General features: G+C 39.3%; 1 protein-coding gene across 3 annotated transcripts; it reads right to left on the bottom strand.

Moving 5' to 3' along the window:
* Positions 1-1,292: 1,292 nt before the first annotated feature.
* Positions 1,293-18,834, bottom strand: WDR47 (WD repeat domain 47). 3 transcript variants are annotated; one of them, XM_009877323.1, is made up of 14 exons: positions 18,677-18,834; positions 17,003-17,086; positions 16,357-16,446; positions 14,012-14,830; positions 11,660-11,786; positions 10,293-10,471; positions 9,914-10,171; positions 9,165-9,240; positions 7,952-8,109; positions 4,684-4,853; positions 4,016-4,186; positions 3,483-3,614; positions 2,498-2,716; positions 1,293-1,852 (listed from the first exon to the last, which is right to left on the bottom strand). In XM_009877323.1, exons 1-14 carry the CDS (start codon positions 18,832-18,834, stop codon positions 1,710-1,712), a joined length of 2,784 nt encoding a protein of 927 aa, XP_009875625.1. In that variant the 3' UTR covers positions 1,293-1,709. The 3 variants fall into 3 exon arrangements, with proteins under 3 accessions (XP_009875625.1, XP_009875626.1, XP_009875627.1); XM_009877324.1 differs by having other exon boundaries at positions 14,012-14,814; positions 16,362-16,446; XM_009877325.1 differs by having other exon boundaries at positions 11,660-11,783; positions 14,012-14,814; positions 16,362-16,446.
* Positions 18,835-19,286: the final 452 nt, after the last annotated feature.

Genomic DNA, 19,286 nt, shown 5'->3' with positions numbered 1-19,286 from the left:
CGGCAGACGCAGGCAGCGCTGGGCGCTCTCCCACGACGGAACGCCTCAGAATGAGAGGAGGCCGGGACGTACAACAGCAGAGGTAAAGACAAGTGGTAATAAAACGCACTGCAGGAAATTAGTATTTGAACAGCTGTAACCAGAAACGGGCTGCCAGCTTTGACCACAGCTGCACCACTGGAGGGACAGAATAGTTAGAAGTCCTGTTCTCCTCCAAAGCAGCGTTCACAGCTTAACCTACGTGTCCAATATTAAAAAAAAACCACACCAGAAAACACATGTTCACCTCCGTGCTACTGTATGGTTACTTACCACGCCACAAAGCCACGTACTTGTAAGTAGCACCAAAGACCTAAAGTCCTTTACATTCCAGGTGTACAACAGATCCCGATGTACGGCTTCGGTGACAAGTCGCGCTGAGGAATTACAAACCAAGACTCCAAAATAACGGGTAAGACAGCTGCAGGTGTTGGAGGTCTTTATTATGATTATAGCACAGATACACTTCTATAATTACCTTTCCACTTTTAGACGATAGTTAAAAATGCTCGCTACAGTGCACATATAATAATTTAGTAATCAAGAGAATCCCAAACTTAACTGCAGTTCAAATAAATAAATAACCCTAATGTGTAAGGTTTATATTTTAAAAAGTAAAAGGAACTGTACAATATGAAAATATAACAATACATAAACATTAGAATCTAAAGTTTTGTAGAAATAAAACCGCAATTTCCCATACATAAACAGTGCAAGAAAGAAAATTCAGATAAGCTTCTGAACTGGGAATTTAAACAATTTTTAAATTACCATGCAGACATAGCATTTTAAGCCATGCTGGTTTCTATTACAACATTAATGGTATCCCTTTTACTCGAAAAACTGATAGCCATTAAGCTCACTGTGACAACTGCTGCCAATCCACTCTTTCGTTGAATATCTACCACAAATAAATCAGAAAGAAATTGCATGCTAAATTGTGCCAAAAAAAAAAAAAAAAAAAAATCAATGTTTTACTTCTTCCCCCTCCATCCTGTTAGCTTGTTGAAAACAATGTCATGTAGTAAAAACAGCAACATTTCCCCCAGTTTAGATGAAAAAACCCCACACTATATAATGGACCATAATCAAGATGTGGCTACTGCCTAGTCACTGTTAAAGTTCAGCATTTATTACTAAAAAAGTTGAAATTGTGAAGATGTTACAAAGTTTTACCTCTCACTGAGAAGTGATGAATATAATAAATCTGAAAAAACAGTGGAAGTCATTTTTCTATTTTGTGTGTGTGTATAACTAGTTACATACAGACTTGTTTAAAGTGTTGTTCAACTTAAGTTTCTATACAAAATTCTCATTGAGGCAAAAGATCAAGGAATGCAATCAATACCAAACTGTAAACACATCATTCATGTTACTCTGAGTGCACATCGACAACATAAGAGTTCTCCTCATAGACTTTGGCAACAAGACTACAATAGGTCACAGCAGCATGAGTTCACGTGGAAGACTGAAAAGCACTGCAAAAGAATATACTAAAAACACCAAGACCTCCTAGAAACCAGAAAAATCTGTGACAAGTACCCCTCCTCTTGCTACACCACTCTCCTCCTCGACTGCTGCTCTCTCAACCCCTAATTATTATTACTTCGTTTTTACAGTTCCATAGTCTCAGGTCTCTGTGCTTTAGCTGCATAGGTTGCCTTTGCGCTCTAGCCGTTGTAAGTCCAAAGGGTGACAGTTCTGTCCGCAGAAGAGGACAAGAAGGAAAGATCCTGCGTGTGCCATCTGCACTGAATAACTTTGTCCTTGTGCTCTCCCACCACCATAAGAGGAAGCTGCTTCGTGAGGTCCCCTACGGCAAAGGAACAGGAATCACTGGTCGTTTCACAAACTTATATCCCAGCTCATTGGTTTCAGCTGGTTTGTTATTCACTCCCATTTGTTTAGTAAAGCTGACATGTATTTCACTTTATGAAGCATACTTGACCTCTCTCTCTCCCACGCACACAAAACATAACACGATGCCTCAGCGTGTTGGTTTTTAGGCATTACTAGTAAAACTGAATACAGGTATTCACAAATTTTAAATGTGATAAATTTAACAGTCTAAGATCAAGTTGATTACATACACTTGATATTGTCTCTCTTCTTACCTCTTTCCAATAAGAATGAGCATTTTTACAATATTTTTTTTAAAGGGTCAATACTATGAATGTCACCTAGAAGCAGTGGTCATCTCATCAGTGTTAATTAGTTTTTTTTATTATAATCAGACTCTCCTCCCCGCAAGAAGATTTGGTTCACAGCCTACATTCTTAGCAACACAACTAGCCCATTATGAACAGACATAGTCACATTTATATACATTTCAAACCTTTCAAAACTATATTTTTTCCCCCTTTATAAACAAAGAAATGATCTTTGAACCAAGTTCCCTTATGACTTCCATACTGAAAGCTCCAACTGCTAAACCTGGCATCCTTCCATAGTACCTTACCTTGCAAATCTGTCACTTTTATTTTCATATCATACGATCCCGTGAGCAAGTAGTGCGCCCCCGGAGAGAAGCGAACAGAACGGACATCGCTGGCGTGAGGGTGATAGCTCTGCACCATCCGCCCTCCCCGAATGTCGTACAGCATGCAGCTCGAGTCCTCCTGCCCTGTAGCCAGGAGACGCCCGCTGGGATCCACAGCTACAGAGGCTACAGCACTTCCTACAGAAAAAAACAATTAAAAAACCCAAACTCAACACACACATTATGGTTACATTTATGCAAAAAGCCAACTTTTTTTTTTTTTTTAAAAATAAAAAGAATATGCATTGTGTAAGAACACCAAACGCTGGCTTTCGATTTCAGGTGAACATACTAGCCACCGTTATCTTAAAATAAGAAACTTTGTGTTCTTGGCTGTTAAAACTCAGAGGCCATAGGTCACGCTGGAATGGTAGCAAAGCCACTACTGAAGCTGCACCAGAAAAAGTATCTGTTTCATCTCAGGAAAGAAAGTAACTCTTTATGAAATAATGTAGGATAATACAAAGAATTCCAATGCCTCCCCAATTCTAATTTACTCCCTCTCCAAAAGGTTTCAAGAAACAAATCCAAACCCGACTGGTTCTTAAGGATCCTTTTGTAAATTTCTACAGAGTATGTTGACAACTTGCAAAAATGCCTTTTCCCTCACATCCCTCCCTTTGATTCTGAAGCCATTATCTTTTGTCTTATTTTGCTGTACTTGAAAGCAACTGTTTGAAAGTCACAAGGCAAAAAACTACCCAACTTTTGAAAGGAAATGTTACTTTAAAAAAAGAAACACACACAAAAAAATCCCCCAAACAGGTAAAGATAGCCTCACAACTTCTTTTAAAACAGAACCTCCATTCTGTGGTGCAAAAAAACCCCTTACATTCACCCTATATATGTCTTATATATATGGGTTTTTTACAAGGATAATTAGAAGCACGATAACAAGTTTCACCTGTTCCATGAAATGTTGTTCCCACAACACGAACACAGCTTGGCACTCTCAGATCCCAGAATCTTACAGTCTTGTCTTGGGATCCAGATGCAATCATCCAGCCACTCCATGTATAAAGTGCTAAAATATGACCTGTGAACGAGAAGGTTTCTTTATTTGATTCAACATCATTAATCAGAACTGTAATGTTTTGTTATTTCATTACATTTTGGCATTCAGAGATTTAACAGTCCTACAGAGAACCTGCACATGATCTAAAATGCCAACAGCATAAGGCAATACCCAGCTTTGCATCTTCTCTGGAATGAAGCATGCACTCACTCTCTCTCTGTTAAATTACCAGTCAATGTATTTAAAAAACAAAGGCTCCCCGTTTCCCCCCTCTTTAGAGCAATCTGGAGGAGGGGGGGGAAAAAAAAGAAGTCTTGCTAGAAAGAAAAAACACTAAGGTGTTTAAAAAAACCCTAATGTAAACTTCATTAGAGTAAAATACAGACTTAAAAGGTACTAGAGAGAAGCAACAACACACATACCAGTGTGACCACTCAGAGCATGCAGGCCTTGTCCTCGCTGACAGTCTGTCGTGTAAATATTACAGTCCCCTGCTCCAGCACTTATTAAAATAGCACCACCGCTTTCCGGGCCTTCCATAAAAGCAAGGTCTCTGATTGTCCCATCATGCATGCTGAACTCCAAATCCGGTCCTAAAATAATTTTAAAAATGAGGAACAAAGCAAGGCATACTTAAGTTTATTGCTGTTCATGCTGCAATTGTTAAAGCAGCTGCAGTGATAATGCAGAAAAGTAGTATTTGCTGGGAGAAAAGCCTTAGACTTCTAAAATGGGGAAGATGATGACAGAACTAGACAAAAAAAGGAGAAATGGAAATAAATTCCTACTGACAATCAAGAACTAGAGTTAGGAAAGAACATATCTACCAGAAGACAGCACAGAGAGAATCATGCAAAATAAAATAAAATGCAAACACAGAAAAACCCAAACCAAACAATATCCAAAAGGTAATCCCCAACCCCTCAGTGGAGATCACAGCGATGGCGAAAGGGAGAAGAGAGTAAATTAATCTAAGTATTAGAACAGTAGTAACAAAATCTATTAACTACATAACGAGTGTAGACTTCAATGGTTTTGCCAAATATTGGACAAACAGTTGACAACAGAATCTTTAAACTAAATACACTACCTGTTGCATTACAGGTTTCTGCGTTGAAGGGTAGTACTTTCACATATTTATCGTTAGAACCAGTAGCCAACAGCTGTCCACAGGGACTCCACGCTACACAGTAGATTGATCCTTTATGATGCTTGTTCCTCTTGAAGCGAACTACAGGTTGTTTAGGAGCACTATAAGCACTGAGGGAAAAAAAAAAAGAGAAGAAAAACATCCAACAACCTTCTGTTTGTAAGGAAAATGTACTCTAAAATGAAAATACTGTTTTGCTATTATTATGAATAACATGAAATATGTATGACTTTGTATTACATGAAACATACGCATATGTTTTAAGACAAAAGAATCTTCTCTGTCTCATTTTCTCAGTTTTTCCTCATCTTCCACTGTCTTTGGACTCACAAAAATAACTTAGAAAGTCCCTTCATTTATAAAGAGTTGATGCAGATAAAATACAGTCATTGCTAGCTACATCCAGTGAAAGCTTATCCCCAGAGTCCTAAACTGGTGGGATTTTTCTCTACATTCTTCATGCTTTGGCCACCTTTGAATGTGCTTGAGTTCAATTAAGCAACCGGAGGCCAAGCAAGCCTGTGAGGCCCACGGCAGGACCCAGCACAGCTGCGTGGCTCAAGGCTGCGTCTGGGACTAAACTGTGTCAGACTGCAGACTGTAAAATCCGGATTCCTGAAAGAAAAAAGCAGCAGGCTGTGTAACCTCTGTGCTTGCGTGCAGGAAGGTGTTCTTCCAGTTTCCCACCCGCCAGACTTAATCCCTAACTGGGGATGGCAGTTGATGCAACAGCATCACTCTATGACTGGGCTCCATATACTCGTGGTTGGGGCTGTTGTGCCAAGTAGTACTGCAACAATACAAATTGAGGCTTGCTGTTGCATCCAAAAAAGTTGTTGCCTATGCCATCCTTGCTGCCGGGATGAGCGGGATTCATCAAGCGCTTGAAGTAGTTAAAGGATCAAGAAAACTGCTTCCGTGTTAACGCTACTTGGGAAGACACAGAAAAATGCTGCCCTGAGTCAAGCACTGTCTCCTCTTTGGACATTAAATAATAACAAAAAAAACAAAACAAAAGAATGCATTGAATATTATTTGTTGAATAAAGTCACTCAGAGCTTCACCCATCTACTAGAAAAATCTAGTGCAGCAGTGTGTGCAGGGAAGACACATTCACCATTCTATGTTAATGCAGGAATCTTCACAGCATCTAGACATACCATACATTCTGCTTTCCCAAACCAGATCAGCTTTACACTCAGCCAAAATGAACAGTCCCAGGGATGTACATTTCCTCTATTTCAATCAATGTTATTCATTATGCAATGTTATTTCTCTGTTCCCATAGCAGGAGGCAGTCAAGTGCTTAAGAGAAAGCACTGCTGTATGCGACTCCAACACCTCACTCCAGTAACACTGACAATACAAATTCAACAAATTAAATTGCTATTGAAAAATTCAGAAACTAAACTATAAGTTATTTAACAAAAAAGTCAGAGAGGAAAATAAAAAAAAAACCAAACCAAAACAAAACCAGGAGACAGTCATTTAAGTCTGTTTATAAACTATTGAGATGAACATAGCTTTAGTAAAGAATATTGAAGTAAATCTATGTGGAAGCTGATTTGATTTTATTGCCAGAGAGGAAATCCATGATGGATTAGCCTAAGTCAGGATCACCATTCAACACACACTGCAGAGCTCCCTAAATGGCCTGATGCTTTATATTGCACTCAAGAGTTTGGATTCACATTTGTTAAGAGGTGGAAGCAGTAGCTGAGAGTCACTGACTTTGTCACGACAGGGGAACAAAAAAAACCCAAAACACCAAAACCAAACAACCAAAAAACTCCAAACCAACCTGTCCTGAATCACACATCAGTCTGAAGGACAATTCAAAGAACTGAAAGTCCCAACAATACTTGGATGTACAATGAAACAACCACTCTTTACCAGATATTCTATGCAATTACAGCTTTTTGAAACCCACAAAAAATTTTCAAAGTGTCTAGGCTCAGGCTGCTACAAAGATTAGGACATCTTTAAGGTGATGTAATCTCCTTGTGGACTTGTAAATCCCATGATGAAATGTTTTAGGCAGACCGTAAGCATAGTGAAAACACACAGTAAGAAGTCCAAGTTAAGAATTAAGGAAATCTCAGTATTCCTTTCATATCCAGATGTACTATGTCACTCATCATATCAGATCGAGCACCATTACTAAAGACTGAGGCTACAGAGTCAATCTGACCCTTCCTGATAATTAGAATTAACAAGCTGTGTGAGAGCAGACCACAGTCAGTCAGTAAAGAAGTGCCCATTCAGCTGAAAATGTTCTGCACCGTTTACGAAGAATGAGGCTTCAAGCCCAGCAAGCTGGTTCACTGTGGGTAGCAGAGAAATCAGCTGGGTTGTTTGTTTTTCTCTCTCAATACATTGCCAATAAATATTTTGGAATTAAACTGTAAAGGCTACCTTACTGATGATATTTAAGAAGGAAAAGAAAAAAGAAAGTCAAATTACTTTTCAAACACTTTGGAAGCCTGAACACGAGTCCTAAACTGGGAAGGTGTCCCAGACAAAAGTCACTGTGCATACTTGTAATTCCTTCTGAAATTATGAAGTTTTACATGCCTGTACTTCCCCTACTCCAAGAAAACAATGTAATTGGAAAAGAGACAAGAAGAGGGTTGTTGAGATGGCAATATTTATTTCTACGTGAATTTTTTTCCCCCATTTTATTAAAATTAGGTGAAAACAGAAAAACACCACAAATAGTGCTTTTCCTGTTAAGGAACCAAAGTATCAGGAAAACGATGTTTATATTAACAACGGGCCAACAGACATGCTCTGGCAAATTTTGTTTTCTCTACTGTTAGTTCTGTCCTGGCAGAAACTGCAACTCGTGAAGCTGAATGTGTCCTGGTTTGGGAACTGACACATGCTTTCCCCTCCTTTTACAGCTGGAGTATCCAAATCAGAAGCAATCCCAGTGAACACAGCAAAGCCCACCTACTGAGACAAAATCAATACTTTTCTAAGGAAAGGTGCGATACTGTGGCAACGCATCTTGCCAGTAATGGAAGAGAGCAAGTAAGTAGCCCACAATTACAAGCAAATCTTATATTTGTTTGGCAGCTCAGGTTTTTACAAAGGCAAGGCAGTATTTACCACAACAAAACAGAGGTATGAAACATACAAGTGTCTAACTAGTGGAGAAAGAAGCACTAGGATACAGAAAAGAAAATTATAAGACAGGCTTTCTTACCTTGGGTCAATTACTTCTGGATAGGCACAAACTCTCAAAGTTTTAGAGTTGGAGCCAACAGCATATAAACTCCCACTGGGATGAAAGGCCACAGCTCTGACAGCTTGTGTGTCTTCTAGAGTATTAATGCAAATGAACTGCTTTTTTGATTTGTCATCCTGGATAGAAGGGTAACAGTCAAATTAAGATCTTCAGAAAAAAAAATGGGCATTTAAAAGTGTACATGACTGTCCTGCAGAACAATATAAAACTATTGTACCAAATTAACAGTAAGCAGCAGCAGCAACCTAAACTGTTCAGACTACAGTAGCCCACAAATATAAGCAAATCTTAATTTTGTTTGGCAGCTCAGGTTTGTAAAAGCCAAGGAATAGCATACCTCAAAAAGGTCTTCAACTCACTTTTACAATAACATTAGATTAACATTCATCATTCTCTCTAGAGGCTTCCAACAATTTTTGAGTGTTACCAACATCCCACCTTGGATGCATGATATTACAGTTTATTTCCGTGCAAACACATTTGATCTGTCTGAAACTTGCAAGGGGAACAAAGCTGCATTTTCACCAAAAACAGTTCATTTCTTAAACACAGTTTTTAAACCAAATACAATACTGAACATAAGCATCAGCTTTTCATCCTGTAGACAACACAAAGTTATCACTGTTATGCTAAACTTTATTACATTGTCCTCCTGAGGACTTTACCATCACCTTTCTAAAATTTTTGGGTTTATCTGATGCAGAAACTCTGGAATGTACTTACTGCCCTAAAGTCAGACTATACTGACTTTCAACAATCAAAGTTTCAACCCCTGGAAAACACAAAACAACGCCTGTAAAAGATTCCATTGAATCCTCTGTATACTGACTGAAACACAGAGAATTCCATTTAAACTTTTTTGTTGTTTTAAAAATACCGTGACGGTGGATGGGCATGGGAACAGGCTGTCCACCACAGAAGCTGTAGAGTCTCCAGTCTTGGAGATACTCAAAAGTAAAGTGGACTCAGCCCCAAACATTCTGCTCTCATTGACCCTTCTTTGAGCAGCAGGTTTGGACTCAGTCTCCAGATGTCCCTTTCAATCTCACTGGTTCTGCGACTCTGCAGTTACTGCATCAACCGAAGTTCATTCTAAATATCTGTTAATGAGAGGACGAAATACTGAATGTTCTGAAAACGCAAACTGTAAAAGGAGAGTAAGAAAACTCACCTCATCGCCTCTTGTCCTACTTAAATTCCCTGAAGAGTCTTCCAACTGTGACTGAGTGACAGCATGTTCCGATATACTGCTTCAATTTGATGAAGGGTTTAATTTCACAAGAGAGAAAAACACAAGAGCAGGAAGAGGTAAGTATTTTTTGGACTAAAGTTACATTTTCAGTCATTCTCAGAACAGACTATTTTGTGTGGACAGGTGCTACATGTGTCTGGCTATTCCTAAACTATTCTTTTTAAAAGGGTTGCTGTTACTTGCAGCAACTCCAGGCATTGCACAAGTGAATGCAAGTTAATAATATTTGCTCTCATCCTGTTAACATATGTATATATTGACATATATATACACATACACACGGAAAAATGGTGGTTGTTTTCAGGTCAGCATTACCTTTAGTTACTAGACCAAATCCAGTTCCCACTCTGCCTTGCCTCTCTCTCCATCTAGTCTGTATTTCAGAAACGTAATAGAACACAAAATAAACAAGAACTATGGATAGAAGATGCAATAACAAGCCTGAAATAAGTAAGTATAAAATGTAAACCATAATAAATAACCACTATTTCTCATGTGTGCTGTCAAAAAAAAAAAGTTATAATCCCTGTAAAAATACACAGAAAACACTGATCATGAGGCTAAACACTCCATTCAATGATAAATTCATCTGATAATTAAAATGACATACAAACAGCTGCTCCCACACTGCTAACAGAAGGATATTTCCACAGTCTCAGAAAACTTACGTTTGATTCCCCGGTACAGGTGACTCTTCAGGAAAGGGTATCTGATTAGCTGATCCACGCTTCCGAGGAGTGCTTGTATTAACATTTTGGCCCTCAGTTGTTCCCCTCTGAGTAGCATCCGAAGGTGCTGATGCAAAGTTACTTGCTAGATTGGCAGATGCGTTCCCTTTGTTCCCGTTACATTGCTGGCTAAGTGTTTGTACATCATTTCCAAGACTGTCCATACCTATGTTTAATTCTCCTAGTTTCTGGATAGATCTAATAACAAATGACAAGGGAAAAAAAATAAACAAAGCACACAGAAGACCACAAAAGCAGGTTATTAGGTGAACTTGGGGGACAGGAGTGGGTGGAAGAATAACGAACGAAAGCCCCCAACCTGTTAAGAAACTGTTCAGTAAGATTCTGTTGCTGATCAGCTCCATCTTCTTGATTTACACCTCCTTCCAGTAACATTTGCTGGTACAACTGTCGCTGTTGCTCCTTCTGTTCTAAGTGCTGCTGGTAACGTAGTCTTTGTCTGTAATATTCCTGAAACTGCTCTGTTGAATCGCGAAGCTATAAGATAAATGAGAGTTACTGATGAAGCTTAAATACTTAGTTGTGGTATTTGATGTAAATATTAAAATTTAGTTCATTATTTCAACACATGCATCAAAAGGCCAGCAGATTCTCCTCTGAGGAGTAATGCTTTCATTCTTCCTTAAAACCAGATACAATTTACATATTAAAAAAAGGAAATCACTGCCAGCCTGTGCTATTCACTGTTGAAGCAGTTTTGTCATAATTCAGAAGATGACTCCTCTTTAGTACAAAACTTCCAAAGCATTGCTTAAGGTAAAAACAAATAGGCAACTGGAAATTGAAAAGAAAAAAAAAATAATCAGAAAACAATAAGCCACATTCCCAATTTTGATTTTCACTGCAAATTAGTATTTTCTGCCACGCTGACTCCTCCCTGCCATCAGTCTGCAGAGCTGATTTACCACTCCCAGCAGCGAATGCTGAAGTGGTCTGTTCAAGTGTCACACCTTACTTTTTAAATCTGTGCCTTGTTCTGACTTCAAAGCTCTCAACACACATACGTGAGCTTCCTTTCTCAGAGTCTCTTCCCTTTTACATACTACCTTTAGCTTCCCACACCACCAGCTCCCCAAGACTCACTGCCTTCTTAATTCCCCAGGTTAAAGAGTTAAAGAGGAAAAAGGAAGAGAAGAATGAATAGTCCAGGCACAAGCCTTGAATATTGGAGTCTAAATGGCAAAGACACACTTACTAGGGAATTACCCAATTTTAACTTCTCTGTGTTCCAGACAGAGAACTATGTTATGCTGATGTATGAAACTTGGTGTTAACACCCAAAATTGCAGGCTACATGCTAAATTCCTTGCTAAAATACTAAAAGAATCCTTAAGCGTCATTTAATCCAACATAGCTGGCTTTGAGTAATGCAAAGTATTTTTTTAACTGAATTCTATTTTTTAAGATATATGTTCAGCAACACTGCTCATATGAGAACGCACGCTAAGCTGCATTACAGACTCAAACGACAGCAGAACTTTATACAATGGAGAAAAAAGAGTATTTTCTTATAGAAAACGCAATCTGGTATTTTCACTAGAGTAAAAACAAGATTCAGAGCAACCCATTGTCATGCATGAAGTTCTCAACACAAAGCCAAATCATTACGAAGCAATCAGAACACAGCTCAAAAGGGCTCATTATTTTTCAACAACCAACCACTACCTCATTCTTCTCTTGTTTGGCCGATCCCTGACTCTGTGCTCCATTACGTGGTTCATTTTCTGGAACTGAACTCTGGCACAAAGTCTCACTGCTGATGGGATGCTGTGGCTCCACAGGAGTATCACTTCTTGCAGCAACATGGAAAAGAAGAGAAGCTTAACTGAGAAAAATTAAGAGCAGAAAATCCTCTGGTAAGCAGAGACATGTAACATGCTAGAGCAAAATCTGGTAACACAAGTATGCAAACTACTTGAATGACAAAATGGAAGATACCACTTAGGAAACAAGTGCCACTTGCAACGGCTTACACTGAACAAAATAGACACCTGAACAAACAAAAAGCACAGCGTGCTTTATATTCCCACAGTTTTTCAAAACGCCTTACCCCACAGGATATCCAAATTCCCTATTTTCTATTCCTAACACTTGATTTACACAGCCTTTAACTAACAAGTTATTCAAGATCTCCTAGTTTCAAAGCAACTGTGTGCCTGGAACGTATCAGACATAGAAGATATTAGGCACATAGTATATTTGTTTAAATTTAGATTAGTAGTGGTAATTAAACTGTGTTTAACACCCACCAGCTTGACCATTGCTGGAAGTGCCACGTGGGAAAATACTTCTATCAGTTTTGCTGTTCTTGTATTATGTAAGTATTTCTGCATGGAACTCTTTACAAAACGCTGCAGCAATCAGTAATTGCGCAGGACACATCGGAAGGCTTGGATTCCCATCTTCAGTTTTGCCAATTAAAAAAAATCCTCTTTAATCCATGACTTGGAGCATAGCCCTTTAAGAAGTTATTTTAAATTTTTTGAGTACCTCCGTATAACAATGAAAGTAACTTCACTGACTAGAAGACAAGTGATTGCTTGCTGAACATGACTTATAAAAGAAACGCCCTGTTTCTGCCATGTGCAAGAGGAAGCAAGGGCCAGATTTACATCAAGCTCAGCTTCCACCCTTGCAAATATTGCCATTTAAATTGGACATTTAATCTGAAGTTGAATTTTCTTCTGACAAACATAATGCCTTCGTGAAAACTACAGATCTGGCCCGTTCACCTATTTCTAACCTTCAAGAGATGCATTAATTAATAAAACCCAAACATGTGAAGAACTATAAATTTCATGTAGCTTCATATGCAAATCCTGCACAAAGAACTGCAGCCATGTACCACTTTATTTAGCCCACAAGATGTCTATTTGTGCAAAATGTAATTTCCATTATCATTGGTGAAGTGGCATCAGGATGAGGGTGTTTATTTCCTTTTTATTGAGTTTACAGCTGCTCCTTATCTTAACGCAAGATACAGGATATTGCTCTAAGGCAAAACTGATAAACAATGTCACCAGCTGCGGCCAGGATTGAACACCACAGCTCTGAAACTGTCCTCTGCTGGCCAGTGCACCCAAGGGCACTTACCGACCTGGCCCTCCAAAAGCCAAGACAGCTAGCATCTGCTTTCTAGAGAAGCACAAACGTAAGATTTAGAAAGGGGTAGAACTGCTGATCAAAACAAAGGCCAAGCGAAAATACGAGGATAAGCTCTTAGCCGAAAAGTACCACTTCTCCCAGTTACCAGGATTTTGCTCTCAGAAGGTAAAAAGCACAAAGTTTTGACGCAGGCTTCAGTTCTTAAGGAAGAAGTCAGTTCTGCAGCCTACATTGCATTAAGAAGTTATTAACAGCGTTCACTGCTCTCATCACCCAACTGTCTCCAAAGTCTAGTGTAAAAATCTTTATATATTCAACTACCTTTTTCAGATTTGGTTTAAAAAACAGGAAGTAAATATTAGGGCTGAACTAGTATTGTACAATTTAAGTGATAGAGGAATCCTACAATGACAGCATTCAGTCGTTTCCACTGACTTCACTGGGGCTATTTCTAGAAGCAATTTTTCGAGGTATACTTATTCATTTAGTGTCAGGACCAAAATTTACAGACACTTGAAGACAGAATGGGATGAGGAAAGCAGATGGAGTTACAGCTACCCCGCTGTCTCCCCTTATTTACCTGGAACAAAAGAATTCAGTAATACTGAACACCAAGCCTTAGCTAGATTCCCTTACACAAGCAGGGCATGTTTGTGCTCTGCACTAGGATTTCAACTTTAAGATAGCTCAGATGGAATCCATAAGGCTCTAGACCAAATATGAAAATCGACTTTGATCATAAAAATGTATGGAAGAAGACACCTTGTATGCAGTTTTTATTGCCGCAGAATTCAAACAATCAAATAACATTTCAAAGTTACAGTTACGTTCAAAATTACAATGCAGGGAAGAAGCTAGTACTGTCAAGTGCAACATAAGCCAAGGTAAAAATGCAGCTACAGCTGCACTTACCGCTCAGGTGACTCTTCAAAGATGCTGTGACACTCGGTATTCTCCAGCATAAGACTTCGGCTGAGATTCTGTACTCCCGGGTAATGGAAATTAGCAAAGGAGTGTGACATGGGAGAAGTTTTGGTCCCAAGGTCTGTGACTCGCTTATCGTGGTTCGTTAATCCACACGACAGCCCATCCAAGGCAGGGTTTAAGGAGCGGGTCATGTAAGCATCTGCTGACTGGGGCCGTCTCATCGGGGACGATGGGTAAGGGGAAAGTTTGCTGATAAGAGGTGTCAAAAGATCAGCATATGCAGCTTTCGTGGGCTTGAGAAGTTTATCAACGTGAATATTAAGCATCTTTTGTTCGAAAGCACAAGAGAAAACTGTAGCTGGCAGATTCTGGAGCCAGGATAACAAGCTAAGGTCCAAGTCATCACACCCATTCCCACACAAGAGATCGATGCCCAGCAACACTTCGCTTTCTGTGATTTCTTCTCCCGTTGCTTTACTCTGGCAGAATTCCACGCAACACTCGTAAAGCAATCCTTTCATGACGAGCTGAAACAAACGGTTGTTACTCGCTTTGAAGCCGGCCTCGCTCAGTTTCCTATCGGCAGGAATGAACTCCGCCACCATGACGCAGGCTTCCTCGAAGCAGTGGACCCGCGCGGTGCTGGGATTCCAGTCCTTGAATTCAGCGTGGTTGGTCAAGCGAGGCAGCGTGAGCAGCAAGCAGAGCTTACTGTAGTCTTCCTTAGAGGGACAATATTCTTCCAGTGCATGTAGGCACTGCACAGCCTCTCGCATCGTAAATTCCAGCTGCAGAAATATTAACAGAATAGTCCGTAGTACACACGCTTCTACAACAAAATGGTCAGTTTAAGAAGAGCAGGTAGTAGCAGAATTTCTCCCCTTTAGCGCTAGTACTGTTTATGTTTCAATTAAAGGGGCATACAACAACAGCGTCTGATGCAAATGTAGTTAAAATGGAGCCAAATCCCTGGATGCTTTGACTTCCTAAAATCCCCTGTCCAGTCTCACCTTCTACAAACTTTTTCATGTCACCGCAGGCTTGATAGGCTTAAAACTAAATCTGTACCTAACCTCTGTGCAGAACTGAAGTTGGTTATCTCCATCCTCAAAGCCAACTGATTCATTTTCCCTTTTTTACTTCTACGAAAAGCGATGGGTCTAAGTAGATGTCTCTAGTTTGCAGTCATTAGCAACTCTGAGTTGCTATTTTCCTATACTGAGATATTTGTTTCTTCATCAGAAAGTTCTCAGAAAAAGAAGACCTCTAAATGAACAGAGGGCTGTAGTACAAAGCTTGCTGATAGCTAAAAAGCCAAGAACCACATTAAATACACCTAACTTGGCATTTTTAGTGACTAAAATAAATCTTTGTCACTAAAAATGCCAAGTTAGGTGTATGTAACAAAACGCCACTTAGGCATCTTACCTACTCATCTGCTCAATACAGCAGCAGTCTTTCATCCACAACATGCCAACACACTCAGTAACATTCAAAATAATAAATAAAGGACATAAGTCTGATTTTTTCTCTCTACTGCTATCTAGTAGCAGTATACAGAGTAATTAGAGGAACAGTACACCTTCCCTTTACAGCTATAAAGACAGACCTACTTTTAGCTTTCTCTACGCTGTCAAGAGAAGTCTCTGAAGTACAGTGTGTGTGTAACGGGACAGAGAATTAAAAACAGGTTGGAAAATGAAATCAACTGTACTAAAAAATTTAAGAATCCTACTAGTTTTTATCTCATAACATTTTTGTGTTAGAAATTTGGTGTTCCTGTATTAAGAAGATCTGTGAAAAGCTGTAAATTTGCACACCTTCTTTGCCAATTTGAGTTAAAGCCTTTTCCCATATTGAAAACCTAAGTTCACAACTCCTGCTGTTTGCACATTTAACTGAGTCAGTCCTTCGTGAACATACCTGGTCCCTCCAGTGAAACAACTGGGTTCTTTCCCTCTAAAATCAAGAGGTCTTAAGTTTAAGATTAATTCAGAACAGAATCTTTCACCTGGTCCCAATTATGACAATGTTTTGATAATTCTGAGGCTTCAGATCACTTTTGAAAAAATTTAAGTAGATAACCGTGTATATTAGCATAATGGCCTAAAATAAATCTCAGGATCAGGACTACAAACAGAATCACAGGATGTTGGGTGTTGGAAGGGACCTCGGAAGATTTTCCCCCCCGCCACCACCACTGTTTATGAAACTATTTCACAACAGGTAAAATTTGTGTATTCAGTGCTGGGAGCTTCCACTCTGCCTTTAAAGAGAATATCTCGAGAGGATTCCTGACGACAGAACAGAATCGCAGACCAGAGACAATTCTTACGTGCTGAGGTTCATCTGCTGCTGACATCGCGTTGTTTACACATAAGGCTTCCAAGAACTTCTGCTTCATGATAATGTACCGAAATCTGTAGGTGAGAAGTGAAATACCATACACCTTGATCCAGCAGCTGAAAATCTCTTCAGAGACAAGCAGGGTGCTTTACAGCAAACTTTTGAGTCAGGCACAGAAGTTGCTATGACAAGGAACTCTGATGTCAAATTTTACTAACTTAGTAACCACAAAAGTATTTTGTAACATTAAGCATCTTTCTCATTTCTTGCTTTCGGAAAAAATATATAAAAATATCAGAAGGCTGATGGGGGGGGGGGAAATTATAGCAATCATACTCATTTCCTGAATGGAACCAGGACAAAGCAACCAAGTATAAAAAGATACTACAACATGCACCACATTCCTAAAACGTATGGCACATGAAAATTTATTAGTTTGCATACACATACACGCATCTCTCTTGTCGTTTAAGAGAAAACACACATGCACACACTTGAGGAACTGTATATAGTTCCTAAACAAAAAACAAGGTCAAAAACTTAGAACTACTGCTTTCACGCACAAAACTTAGAAATTCATGTATTTTCCACAACTCAATAAATTGAACTCTGACATACATTCTATTTTACCTTTTCTTGTCGAATTTTTCCATACATTCAAGGGGCTGAATAAATTGAAGAACCTCATCCCACTGGCCATCGAGAATCAACTGCCTAGTGAAAAGAAAAAGCCGCTCCTTTAGTTCCACTGGACAGTAACACCCTCCTGCTTTCTAGGTAAGCAGCTCGTTCAAATACACAACAGTCATTTAAATACACAACAGGTGATCAATCTGCTTTGAAAAGTTAATGCCTTGCACAGATGCCAAGACGACTGTCTGATGGGACTAGTAACAAGAGCAAAATCCAAGTCCCTTCTGAGTACCTCAAAAAATAACTGCACACTGAAAGGACAAATATTACTTTTAAAGGCACATCAAAAAGGACAAAATGGTCCTGTGTCTCCTGCTCTACCTGTAATCCTCATTGAAGAAAAAACACTTAACTTGAAGAGTATGAATATATATCAAAGAATGAAAGCAAACTTAATTAGTTAATTTTAATTGTACAAATACTGCTGGGACTATTTTATAAACAGGGTGGGAAAACACACAGCTCCCACATTAAGAATGTACGAGGAACAGATTGGCAAGAACTCTGCCCGCACAAGAGCTCCAATTCCCAGACCAGTAGGCTAGACTGCACAGGTGGGTGGGTTCAATTTCTTCACACCCTCACACACAGAGTTCTCTACAGGAAAGGCTCAGATCTACAAGGAAGGGGTGAGTTTCTCATTAGATCCATACTCCAACCAAGCTAACGATGAAACCAACAAACAAGATTAATAACTTCAATACTCCTCTAATTCTTCTTTCATTTTGTTTTATTCCAAATATCCATAATTCTAACCAAAAGGGAAACCAGGTGAGACCTCTTGTTCAGTGATAAAATTCATTTTTTGGTGTTTTAAGAAGAGCTGGATAAATTGTTTTCTCATGCCTCTATAAAGTTATTCCTTTGGCATGAAACAGAAAACAGCAACGCTATAAAAAAAAAAACCAAACCAAACAAAACCCCCCCATCACAGCGTGTGTCTATTGAAATAACTTTGAGGGCTATATCCTGAATACTAAATCACACCAACCCTCACACCTTGATGACAGCAGAAACCCCTTTCACATTGTCAAATTTAAAGAGAAAACCAGGTATTATTTTGAAGCGCAGGGAATATTTTTGGGGAAAAACTTGGAAAATCGTTCCTCTCATCCTAGATCTTAGCACTAGAATATTATAAAAATATTTTACTTATTCCAGAAGTCAATAAACGACACATTCTGTTCCATGTGACAGGGTAAGCAGATAACAACAGATTACAGAGGCCAACAGATCTTGCTTTCCCAATCTATTCCTGCTCACGTGCTTTCCCCAACTTACCCTGCACCGACGCTTGTCAAGACTCGTCACTTCAATTCACCAGCGTGCCAGAAAAACAACTGAGTTAAAACGTACGAGCAAGCAAACAGAAAATACCCTAAACTCAACGTCTGCTGACAGTGCCTGCCCAATGACTTCAGTCGGCACACAAGGATGTCACTAGCGTCACAGCTGGAACGTGGTGCAGGGCTGGAGCACAGAGCTGGGATCAGGGAGAAGCAGAGTCAGAACAGGGCTAGAACCTCCTGCTGAGTGGCCGGGGGCTGCCCGCTGAATCTCAGTCCAACTGTCTGCTTTCAGGTACTCAAGCAGCAGAGAAAGAATTCCTACCTTAGAAACAGCATGTCGTCTGAAAACAAGCCGTTAATGACTCCACTTTCTTTCTCAAGTGCCAGCATACTGATATGAAGTTTCCTTGAGTTCAGAAAATCTAGTATGAGTTTAATTATTTCAGCTTCCTTCACATTCACTGTTTCTTCAGCCGTCATGATGGCAGCCTAAAAGGGAAGGCAGAATTTTAGCTGAGACCAATACCTTATTTTATGCTTAGTTAACAAATGTTGGCTACTAAAAAAAATAAAATAAAATAAATAAATACAGTTTTATAGGACAGAATAATATAACTTGGTCTTGGAAAGCTGGAGTCTGTAAGCTAGCTATCTCATACTAGGAAAGAACTAGAGCAACTGGTAATAAGAAATCAAAGAACAGACACAGTACATCTGAATAATCTGAGTAAGACGCTCATAAAAAATAATAAATTAATTCTCCCCCGGAGGAGAGGGTAAGAGACAAACACTCCAGCGAAACTTCTCACTGATCATCATAAAACAAGGCTAATGAACTTGAAAGGATTCCAAAAATTAGGTATCAATAAGACTTTTTGGTGCTACGTCACCTAAATCCCCCAGTTTTCCACCTTCCTTGCAGTTCCACGCCA

Source organism: Apaloderma vittatum, unplaced genomic scaffold (genome assembly GCF_000703405.1).
Source record: "Apaloderma vittatum isolate BGI_N311 unplaced genomic scaffold, ASM70340v1 scaffold25639, whole genome shotgun sequence".
NCBI lineage: Eukaryota > Metazoa > Chordata > Aves > Trogoniformes > Trogonidae > Apaloderma > Apaloderma vittatum.
This window is presented reverse-complemented; position numbering and strand designations above follow the sequence as displayed.